The sequence below is a fragment of the Neomonachus schauinslandi genome, chromosome 9, assembly GCF_002201575.2.
Source record: "Neomonachus schauinslandi chromosome 9, ASM220157v2, whole genome shotgun sequence".
In the NCBI taxonomy this organism is placed as follows: domain Eukaryota; kingdom Metazoa; phylum Chordata; class Mammalia; order Carnivora; family Phocidae; genus Neomonachus; species Neomonachus schauinslandi.
In genome coordinates this window covers 4,492,226-4,504,284 of record NC_058411.1, presented here as the reverse complement: position 1 = coordinate 4,504,284, position 12,059 = coordinate 4,492,226, and the positions used below count along the sequence as shown (strand labels likewise).

Below are 12,059 nucleotides of genomic sequence, written 5' to 3'. Positions count from 1 at the left end.
TCAGCTCTGCATCCCCACCCCAGGTTGTACTAGGTGCTTTCTTTAGCAGAGGTTGGTGGGCTTGGGCAGCCCCTATGGCTCTCCGCCTGATTTGACTTACCTCATCCTTTCTCATCACTGAGTCTGATTTTCCCTTTTACTTGATCTGCCTCTTTCCGCCCTTGGCGATTTGGCTTTTTCATTTCAATCTAATTAGAACTCCCTGCCAGGAGAAGGCAATGCAGGGCGTTCTCACCGCAGTGCTTTGGGAATTAGTCACTCGGTGCCCATTGTCGTTAATGGGAATTTGGCGCCAAGGCCATTTATCCTGGTGTCTTCAATCAATACAGTTAAAAATCTGTGGATTCTAAAATGTCAAGACCCGGCCTGAAATATGGAGGGCCAGCAACATTTTATCTCGTTAATTTATAGTTCTGACGGGCTGTTGGCTTATAAGACAACCATGAATCAACACCTAAATAAAATCCGCTCACAGATTCATTATTTTTGGTGCTCCCGCTTCAGTCTGTAATCTTCCTAACAAAACGTCTTTAGTGCATAAGGCTGAGGTGGCCTCAGGGAACCCTGGCCGACTCCACCAGGGCCCGAGTGTCACCTGGCTTATGAGTCAGCTGTCCTGCACGCCAGATCGGCCAGTCTCCTCAGCATCCCCCCGAAGACCTCGAAGACCTCGTTCAGTTCAGTTCTGCTGGCACTGGTCTCTTGCAGCTTCCAGCCCCTCAGGCAGTTGCCCCCAGCCTGGCTGTTAAGGCCTCAGGGGTATGCAGGGCCTCGTACTTTGCATTTGTTGACTGCAAAGGAGATTTTCCTCTCCCTGGAGCCCGAGGGCCCTGGCTGGAGAGGGCACCCTGTCCTCCTTCCTTTGGTCTGGTCAACTCTCTTGATGTGCATCCAGACATCTGTGCAATGCCACCTGGTCCCAGGTACCTGATGCCAGAGGCAGTGCAGTGGGATAGAAGGAGCACGGATGGGGTTCAGGTGTGTTCTTCCACTTACCTGAGCTGGGTATCCCCGGGGCAAGTTCCTTCACCTCCGTTTCCGCATCTGTGGAAGGGGGTAACAGGACCTGTCTGGTGGTAGGGTGGTTGAGGGGAATAGCTGAGATAATGTTTGTGGGTGCTTTACAGAATGCCTGGCCCAAGGTAAGCACTCAGCAAAAGATGTCCCTTCCCTTCCTCCATCACTGCCCCATGAGACCCTTCAGATGGTGGGAAAGAATGACCTTGTTCCTGCTGAGTGTCCAGAGAACCCCAGTTGCTGGGCCATTTCCTCATATAGAGTGGCTTTGGTGGCTCGGCTTCAAAAGCCCCAGTCTCATGATCCCCCAGCCGGCTTATTAGTGTGGCCCTTGGTCCACTGTGTTGGTCTGGGGGGCAGGCTGGGAAGAAAACAGGCCTTCCTGGGTTCTCCCAGCTTCTCCTCCATGTTTTGCTTCTCCATGACAAAATAGTACTGGTGGTAGGCTAGCCGCTTCCTCCTGGCGATGGGATGGCAGCTGCCCTTTATTTTGGGTGGGCATGCAGACCTCCCACAGCCCAGCCTGACCCTCTCTCCAGAGCTCCAGGCACCCAGTGCTGGAGAAGGTCCATGGCCTTCTTTACTCAGATACCCACTGCCCGCAGCCTTGCCATCCCCAGCCCCTGGTTATCTCCTCCTGCTCTGGGGGTCCCTGTGTCTTTCAGGGGTGGGTTATGGGGCATGAAAATGAGCAGCCAGCTGGGACTGGACCCATACATGACCCTTTCTCTTGTTTTCCAAGAAGTGTGTTCTGGTCATTGTGATTGGGGCCCCCGTCACAGAAGCACTCTAGGAAAGGGGAATATCCCATTGGCTGAGTGTGCACCGTGGGCCAGGCCCTGGGTGATGTAGCCCCGGTTCCTAGCACTCTGCTTGGCCTGTATCAAGCTGAGATGAATAAAGAGATGTTAGTCCCCTTGCTTATTATGTATTTAGTCCTTACTCTAACCTGTGAAGACAGTGTTTTTATCCCCATTTCATTGACCTAGACACTGAGGCCGGGAACATTCAGGGACTTGCTCGAGGCCTCACAGCCAGCAGTAACAGAGCTGGGATCCACCTCTGGCCTGTGTGACTGGCAGAGGCTGCCACGTCTGTTTCCCTGCCAGGGACGAACTGTTTGCTTAAGGGAGCCTGCTTGGCTCTCCCCTGGGTAGCTGGCTCGCCACCTCTGGAGGGTAACTTAGGGTCTCCCGGAGGAAGGCGACTGAGATGGATCTTGACTGGGCCTTCTGAAGGAGGCTTCTCTGGCTGTTGACAGTCACCGCTGCAGTGGGAGAAATGTTAGCCCTGACAGTTTGAGTACCCTTGGCATAGGAAGGGTGGGAAGCATCCAAATTCAAACTCTGCTGAAGAGGACCAGGAGCTCATGGCTTTAGAGAAGAGGCTGCAGATGGGGCTCCTTTTGGGCTAAGTGGTGCCACCCACCAGGTGTTGGAGGAGGTGCCTGCAGAGAGGCCTGGGCGTCTCCATTCTTCGGCTTTTGAGCACCATGACCGAGTGTCCCCCCCGTACAGCTCAGGGGGACTCAGTTAGGCATCCTTCAGGTGCCTGTGGAGGCAGGAGGGCAGACACCCAGCTACATCATGAGCCCCCAGCCAGCGGGCACACGTGCAGCTCCTGGTGGTACTGGCACGTTTTGTGTTGTCAGTCCTTTGGGCTCAGGGGTTTTGCCACTGGATCTAGATATGGAGTCTCTGAGGGGCTCCGGAGCCCAGTGAGGTCTGAGCTGACATTGGTCCTGGTGCTGCCCTTCCAGTGCCTTCTTGTCCAGAGCAGCTGCCCACACTCCCCCCCACTGATGCAGGCGCCCCCCCCCCCCAACCCCCACTGACTCCTCTGCTTTTCCCTTGTCCTCAACTACCCCTCTTTCTTCTAAGCTCATTCCTTCACTGATGCCCCGTTCCTGGCCCACTTTTAAACGAGCTTGTTCTCAGGGCTGTGCCCTCTTTGGCCCTGGGCACCCCGCCCCATTCCCATGCACACCCTTTCCTTTCACTCTGAAGAGTTTTTCTCTCCAGTCTCAGCCTTGTTTCCTCCCCTCTTTCCGTAGCTTTGGGGTGAGAAGCCGGCCCTAGTTACGGATATTAAATCCCCTGTTATTCAACGTCAGTGAAACACCCCACCAGCCCGTGTCTCACACTTTGGGAGGTGCCTGCAGGTCCTGCCGCGTGTCCGTACACACCCGTGCCGTCACCCTCTGGGTGGATAAAAGGTGGGTTTTCCTCGACGGTGCTAGTTCACTGGCTACCATCACGGCCCGGGCAGCGTGTCGGCTCTGCGCATGCTCAGTGGCGGCTGTGTGGCTGTCCCTGCGGGTCAGGCAGCCCCTGGGGACTGACCGGAGCCCAACCGGAGCCTGAACACAGGAGCCTGCGGGGCCCCAGAAAGCCAACTTGAGGCAAAACTTTTGGACACACCTTGTTTGCAAGTTGAGAACTCTTTTTTTTTTTTTTTTAATTTTTAGAAAATTCAGTCTTGTCCAGATAATTGAGAGCAGTGGGCGGACTTGACGTAAAAGAGAGCTCACTGCCACGGCTGCTGTTTCTTTGCTGCTGCCGCCGGGCAGCCGCCGTCTGCGGGCCTGTCATCGGTCTGGGGCCTGCGGCTGCCGGGCCTCTTTCTGATTCAGGACAGCTTCTTCAGCTACACTTCATTCTGCTGGTTTGCGGATTGGAGAGGCCTGCTGGGCTGACCCGGAGACCCCCACTCGTCCACGGGGGACCTGCAGACACAGGCCCGTCTGCCTCTCACCCGGACCCTTCCCAGGACTCCGCCAGGCATGCCGAGACGGCCCCTGTTTCTGATTCATAGAGTTTGATTTGAAAGTTAGTAAGCTCCTTTTCTTGTTAACTTTGAGTCAGGATGGTTAGATTTACAGCTGGCCAAGTACTTCCCAGAGGATGAGTGTAACGATATCGATTTTAGCGAAATGAGTCATATGTCGCCTGCCTGGGAACACAAGCTCAATCACCACGAGCCGACAGCATCAGCTTTCCCTTGTCAACGTCTCCCCTACATGTTCGTCCGTGGATGTGAACAAAGAGCTAAGGAGAAGGAAAGGTCACGGATAGCTTGCAGGCAGGCGAGGAAGGGTGCAGAGAGCAGGACTCTGGGGTTAGACAGGTCTTGCCTCTCTCCCAGCATGGCTGACTCGTGTGGCCCTGGACGAGGCCTCACCTCCCTGAGCTTGCTTGCTTGCTTTCTTTTTTTTTTTTCTCCCTGAGCTTTCATTTCTCCTGCTGTGAAATGGGCTAATTACACCTACCACAGAGGGTTGTGGCATGACACGTGCAAGCCGCATGCAAGCCTGGAGGTAACAGGTGCCATCTCCCTGCAGAGGAGGGCATGAACTTCCCCTCTCTTTCTTGGGGACCCATACTTGGCTTTCATCTGACCTGGATCAAATGTCTGTTGTGTGCAAGGAACTAGGCTGGGGGCCAGACATGCTGAGTGGAAGAGGAGGACCCTTTGGGGACCCAGAGCCTTGCATACGATAGAGTTCCCCAAGGTAGGCGTTAGGGTGGACAGGCAGTGTTGCCCCAGCCACGTGGGTGGTCACCTGGGTCTCCAGCTGAGAAATGAAGGGGGCAACTCTGAGGAATTTCCTGGCTAGTGTTACCAGCTGCCTTATCTTAGCATCATTGGTGATGGAAGCATGGGTAGTTATAATAGTGTCAAGAGAACAAATTAAGTTTCTGCAATCTGTTTTAAACATATTTTTGCTCTAATGACGATTTATAGTTTATTTGTACCATTATTGATTCAAGGAGGAAAAGAAGTGATTTTTCCTAACTCCAAGAGGATCTGAACAGTTCTTGTACTGGTTGAGTTCATTATAACCAGATCAATAAAGCCAGTGTTAGTGGATTAAATATTTAAAAACTCAATTTCCTATAAGCAGCATACAGTGAATAAATAGAACTTTCTATAACAAACCTGTAAACAAGCAAAGATAGTCTCAGGGTTAAAGGTTACGTAGCAACTAACCATTGTGCTTAAAGTAGCATCGCCAGAGGACGTGATAAACAAGGTACTTGATGTATGAGAAGGTAGAGTGGGAACAAATCTGACGAGAAAGGACCTTCACCTTCAGCGTGGCTAGTGTTCACGTTGGAGATAGTCTCCGATAAATATTTCCAGCCTTTGTCCATGTCTCTTCAACAAAATGTAAAGGCTAGCCCAGGGCATCGTGTTCTCATAGCCTCAAGATAGAAACTCCAGATCATTCCTCTCTCAAGGTTCCTGCTGTTAAAAACTTACAGCCTTTGGTTTTTAGCTTTTTTCTTTTCTTTCTTTCTTTCTTTTTTTAATTTTATTTATTCATTAGAGAGAGAGAGAGCACAAACAGAGGGAGAGGCAGAGGCAGAGGGAGAGGGAGAAGCAGGCTCCCCGCTGAGCTGGGAGCCGGATGTGGGCTCGATCCCAGGACTTGAGATCATGACCTGAGCCGAAGGCAGATGCTTAACCATCTGAGCCACCCAGGAGCCCCCTGGTTTTAGCTTTTAATTTAAGCAAGGATGAATTCAGTAATTTGGGTTTTAATTTTTTTCAAATAGTCAAAGGCTCCCTTTTGTTGTTTGCTCTTTGCCATGTCCTCCAGAACACTTTATGTTATATGTAGTATGTATGTTGTGTGTCGCCCTCCGGACAGCCTTGTGTGGCCCTGGACACACCACAGTGAGGGACCTGCCCAAGGGACCTTTCCAAGGTCCCTCCTCTGGAAGTGACGGGGCTGGGATGGCACCTGGGTCTGTGTGGCTTTCAGCCCCTCTGAGACTGCGCCACCTCCTGTTCCGAGCACAGTGCTGGACAGTGGTGGCTGGGGTCCTGATTTCTGAGCCGCAGTATTGTGCTCGACCTCCTTCCCTTTGTGTTTCCCATTATGTATCTGGAAGCTTATTAGAAATTTTAAAATCTTTTAGTTTCGGACCCTTTTAACAAACAAGTACAGCAAAGACCTAGTTCTTATAAACAAAACTAGGAGGAAAGACATAAAGCTTGTCTTCTAAGAAGAACATTTTAGTACTTAAGAGACATAGATTCTCTTCTCAATCTCTTTAGGAGGTTGAAGAATAACACGCAGAAATACATGGTTTTTTTTTTAGCAGAAAAAGCTCAGTCCTCATCTTTTAGCAACTCAGCTTTTGCTTTCCTCCCATCTTTTCCCCATTGTTGACAAGACTGTATCACTGCACTTTTTGAAAGATATGGCTAATTCATTGCCATTTCTGAAATAAGCATATGGTTATATGCCATGGTCCAAGAAACAAGGAACATTTTTCTCTAGGCAGATCATTTGTTCTTCCTTTTGGGCTTAAGGACTGGCAGTGAATCTGAAGGAGCAAGAGGTCAGCAGTGGGCACAGTTGCCTCTGTCAGGAGGACAGATTTCGGGCCTGCTGGGGCCTTCTCGGTGGTGTGGGGGCCACAGTGGCATCTATGTGCCCCTTTTCCATCTGGGGGACATAATGGTCGTGCCTTCCCTCATCCCGTGGATGGATCCCCTAGCTGCTTGGCTGGAGCAAGCGTCCTGGGCCTGAGCTGGAGTCTGATGCCCATCCTGAGGTCCCCACAAGTGCTGCTCCGTGTCCTGGCCCGGATGTATGGAGACCGCGGTGGGCATCCCTCTGCCCCATCCTCCCTAGGAGGGGGCATCTGTTAACTGGGCACATCATGGGTGGTTTCTGACCACCAACTGTAGCCTGAACGAGTTTCAGGATAGAAGAGGAAGCTCAAGGAATACCAGGTTTCCAGTTAAGTTAATTCCTGAGGAGGGGAGTTTTTGTTTGTTAGAGAGTTGCTTGTCTATTGACCTAATGAGAGAGACACATAGGCCCCAGACTAAGTCTGTTCATTTTTCCGATGCCTTTTCGGAAGAATTCTTTATTTATTAAAAAAAAGCACTATGACAACAATATTAGTATAATTTAAGAAGTTATCTCACTACCCGTAGAACAATTCACTTCAAGTTGGTGAATTTTTTCCCAGTCTCTATCCATACCAATCCCTACTTAATTCTTCTATAATTCAAGAATAGGCATCAGGTACTGTCCGTCTTGCCAAAGAGCACTGTCTGTGATTCCAGTTTTAAACAGCTTTTCAACATTCCACCAGGCAGACACCCATATTTGCCTTAACTGCTCTCCTTGGGTTGGACAGTGTTGTTTATAGTCCCTTCACCATTACGGATGATAGGACCTGAGGTGGCCAGCTCTTGACACCATTGCAGTGACATAGGATGACCGTGAAAATCTTTGTGCACTGCGTGTTTCAACAACAGGGGCTTGTTGAGCTTAAAGAAGTGTAGAATCTTCATTTACAAAAGCTCAAGTGTTCCCCAAATTTTCTCTGATGATAAGTAACTGCAAATTGTGGGACCTTGGAAGATGTTAGAAAAAAAATCACAATCATCCATCATGGGAAAGGTGACACTTTAATAAAGACAAGAGAGTAACTGCTTTCCAAGAAGTTTGTACTATGGGAAGAACGTTTTGAAAACAGATGTTTTTGTTTCCATCATTCTGTAGGTTTTGTTGCCAAAAAGTACGTGAATGTGTCACCTATTAAAAACGCTAATATCTGCACTCTTGGGAGCAGTTTTTCTCTTCTGCTTTAAAATCCTTTAAATGAAAATTTTGGTGGATTTTGAATTTGGTTGTTAAAAATGTGAGAATGCAGTAATACCCTCTGATTAGTCGCAGGAACCATTCTTTGACCTGAGGGGAAACGGAGCTTTCCTAGTAAAATGTTCACACACTCCTTTGGATCAGTGGCAGATGGGAGTAGACAACATCTCCCTTGATGCCGGTGGTGAATGTCTTCTGTCCAGGTCTGTGCATCTCTGGGAGAAGTCTTTGCTAGCTCTGACAGGCTTCGATGGGTAAACTGAAGCCGTAACTGGGCTACTTTCAAATCACTGAGTCACAGAAAGTTCCCTACATTTGAAAAAAAAGTGGAAGTGGAGCCAGTTCGGTAGCTCTCACTAAAAATGTTGTTAACTCATTTGGTTTAATGATTTCAAAGGGCTTTGTTGATGCATTTAGTAAATGGCATGTTAAAATATACTTGAAAATACTGGTTATTTTGTCCTTGTCTCATCCTTTAGAATGGTTTATTTTTGGTGTTTTAATGCTCATAATTTATTGGCATGGTAGCACACTGTGTACTTACAAACACACATCTCGGAGATACGTGCTTAAGGGCTTTTCCTTGATGGGGCATGCTGTCAGAAGAGTGCAGAGACCACGGATCTAGGCAAATTGGATTTATAAAGGCTCCTGCTGTAACTTGAGAGTACTAGTCGATGACTTTCATTTCCTTACCTGGTGAGCTGGTAGAGCACTGTGTGGGGGTCCTGAACACAAAGCAGGGCAGCTGGGAGTGCTTTCTGAAATGAATGAGCAAACACGGTTTCTGGGTTCCTAGAAGAGGAAGCGGTGCTTGAGATCTTGGTGTCACATTGGTCTTCTTGGGCACCGGCTTCTTGTGTCCCTAACTGCCCACTGCCTCTCCAGCGGAGGAGTTTCTGTGAGCCAAGCACAGTCAGGGTGGTCCCTCTTGAGCTGTGGGAGCCGTTGCTGACATCTCTGAGGGATGCCACCTTCAAGTTCCTGGTGGGTGTGGTGCAAAGCAGGTACCATGCCTGGGATGTGTGGAATGGCCTGGCCCCTGGGGGTATGTTCAGAGGCAGCACTGAGACTGCTGGTGGTGAGAATGGCTTCCAAGGCCAGTCTGGTTTTTGGATGCATTTTCAGTGGTGTTGAATTGAACACATGAGAACTATAGCCAGTGCCCTGGGATATAAGGTGGCACCACATACAGGAAGGGAGGACTGGCTTTGTAACCCCACAGACCTGAGCTCAGGGTCAGAGATCTGTTCCCCACATTCCCTGAGTTCAACCTATTTATATAGCTTACCTCTAAAAGATCCCAATGACAAAACAGACATTTTCCACACTGTATGTGTACATGGACACACACATTTGCAGGTGCACGAGCGCCTGACCGCAGTTTCATGACAGATAGGTAAAGGACAAGGACTGTCTTGAATCCTGAGACCCCCAGTTGGCCACACCATCTGTCCATGCTGGCACTCAGGCCCCCGTGGTGTCATGTTCTCATTTGTTGCCCAGAGTATCATGTCACCCCTACCTGCCATACCCTGTAGCAAGCCATTCATGGGTTGTTGTACGGTCATGATTGTAAGATGGCTGATCCTAAAAGGACCAGTTTGGAGCATCCTGCGTTTTTGTTTTTAGACTCCTAGGTAAATAATCTCCGTACTAATGGTGCAGCTTTGGTAATGTTACTTAATCTCCCCAAGCCTTGGCTTTTTCCAGTTGTGGAGCAGGTGTAGGGCATTGTGTGGTTTAGATGAGTTGAACCACAGTATTTATAGAACACAAGAAAGGTGGCGGCGTTCATGGGTCCGGCCATTAGCTTAGCTCTAGGGGAGTTCAGCTAATCAAGGGTGGGGGGGGGGGCTGGCTAGCTCGTGAGGCAGAAGGTGCTGCTGCCCCTGTTGTGCTTCCAGGAAGTCTCGTGGCCCCGTCGGGCCCAGATGGGCTGCGTCTGCCTATAGCTCTGCACTAGATGGCATCTGAGTTTTAAGGTATATATTTTGTGATCTGAGTATTTTTTAACTCATTCTTCTCTGTTTGGTGTTGCAGGAACCCAGCTCTTCAGTGGTCAGAGTGACTTCAGGATCACTACCTTGAAATTTCATCCAAAAGACCACAGCCTTTTTGTGTGTGGAGGCTTCCACCCTGAAGTCAAAGCTTGGGATATAAGGACCGGCAAGGTGATGCCCATCTTCCTCCTGCGGCCTCTCCACAGGGGAGCTTGCCGCGGCGGTGTGAATGCTTGGGGGTGGGCCAGCATCTAGGTGCAGGACCCTGGAGATGGGGTAATTACCATTCATGTTTCATCCGTGGTCAGCGTAATGTGCAGTTGTTTTTAAAGAACATTCTTGAGTTGTTAGAATATTGAAACATCAGAGGTGTGATTCTATGTAGCCTGTTACTGAACGCATTTACTGAGCATCTACTGTATGCAAATGTTTCCAGATGGTATAGAATGAATTGGCTTTTGGGTTACTCAAGGGAATAATGTGTGGATGCAGATAACTGGTGTGGAGAGGCACTGTATGTGTATGTGTGTGCGCATGCGTGCGTGTACGTGTGTGTGCATTCACATGTGTGCGTTCCTGTGTGTGTGCATGTATGTGTGCATGCATGCATTCATGTGTGTGCGTTCACGTGCACGCACATGTGTATGTGTGCATGTGTGTGAGGGAGAAAGAGAGATTTGCGGGGGAGTGAGGGAAAGGCGACCAGCATTCGGGGGTGAGCACTTTCAGCTTGATGTGAGGAAGGCTTCTTAGAGACCACGTTCCTTCTGGAGCTAAGAGGCTGGTCATGATCAGTCCCACAGAGAAGTGGTTTCCACCCCAGCCAACGCCCTGTCCCCCTTCGCCAAGGCGCTGCTCTTGTTACCTTCACCCATGTAATAAATGGCAGCTCCACCTGTCTAGGTGTTCAGGCCAGAACCATCAGAATCATCCCTGTCTCTGCTCTTCCTCTCACCCCCACATCCAGACCATGAGCAAATCCTGTGGTAACTCTGGTTGAAGCTGCCATTGACTCTCGCTGGAATAATTACAGTAGTTTCCAGTGTGGTATCTCTCTTTCCCCGCTCCTTACAGTTTGTTCTCAACACAGCAGCCAGAGTGATCTGTCACAGCGCAAGTCAGATGTACCTCTCCCCTGGTCAGAACCTCCAGGCTCTGATTTCGCTCCCAGTAAAGGCCAGTGTCCCCACAGTGGCCTACAAGGCCTACATGATCTTCCCTCATTGCCTTCTCACCGCCAGCATCCCTGCCTTTCCTAAAACACATCAGCACATTCCTGCCTCAGGGCCTTTGCACCTGCTGCACCTACCACCTGGAATGCTCTTTTCCCATTTTCTCTGTAGAGGCCCCCCCCCCCCCTACAGGGTTCTGTTCAAATGCCACCTCTCCAATAAGGCATTCTCTGACTTCTCTGGCCACCTTGATGCTCACCCCCTGGCATTCATTAGTCCCCTTTGCTACCTCACTGTTCTCCCTATCATTTATCATCACCTGGCGTATGTGGATTTTATGTTTATTTATTTGTCTGTCTGCCTTCACTTGAACATAAGCTCTGCCAGAGGAGGGATTTTTGTCTGTTTTGTTCGCTGTTGACTTCTAGCTTCTAGAATCATGCCTGGAAAAGAGTAGGTACTCGGCAAGCCTTGGTTGACTGAGTGAGGGAATAAAGGAGGAAGGCAGCCATGCAGAATGTGTATGTACAGAAGGTAGGAGTATGAAATGTGTATGGGGACCAGTGACCGACTTGACCTGGCAGGGCGTGGGCTCCAGGCAAGGAGACTGGCCCTGGGCAGAGAGGCGCTCAGTCATGTGAGTCTTGGTTTGGGTGAGCAGTGAGAAGCCAGGGCTTGAGGACGATGGGTTCATGGAGGAGTAATGAGGAAGAGCCAAGGCCAGGCTGCCTCTAGGGGTGCTCCATGACTTTAGGATGACTTAATTTTCAAGATCTGAGAAGCACTGCCCTGATCTAAAGGAGGCACCCAGCCAGGGTAGTTTATAATAAAGCCCATGTTAAGCTTAACTTTGAAAGAAGAAGGTACAGACTGTCAGAGTATCCTCCTGCATTTGGGATTCAGGATGTTCTGAGGTCCCACCCTGAAGGGCTCCAGCCTGCTGCAGGACCAAAAGGTTCTTCCTTGAAGGCTTCCTCTCCAGGTCTGCCTCCTGCCCCACCTTGGACTTCCCAGATTTGAAGGTTCAGTTAGCCACTGCAGGAAGGCGCTTTCCCAACAGGCTGTTGGAAGGGGCTGCTGGTGTTTTGAGAACCTAAGAACAGAAACAGTGTCTTTAAAAGAAAATGTAAAGTTTTGTCTGTAGGTATCTTGTGGGAAAATTAAAGCACAGAGAGATGTACTCTTTAAAAAATCTCATATTTTTCTTTCATAAACTTCTTTTTACAAAAATATTTGGAA

At 49.5% G+C, this 12,059-nt stretch overlaps 1 protein-coding gene across 2 annotated transcripts in view; it reads left to right on the top strand.

Moving 5' to 3' along the window:
* WDR25 (WD repeat domain 25) overlaps positions 1-12,059 on the top strand; it is a 139,181-nt gene that overhangs the window by 89,357 nt on the left and 37,765 nt on the right. For both annotated transcript variants that reach the window (XM_044917903.1, XM_044917904.1), the window contains one exon: positions 9,689-9,819. In XM_044917903.1, coding sequence (XP_044773838.1) covers positions 9,689-9,819 — 131 coding nt within the window. The remainder of the gene's footprint in view (positions 1-9,688; positions 9,820-12,059) is intronic.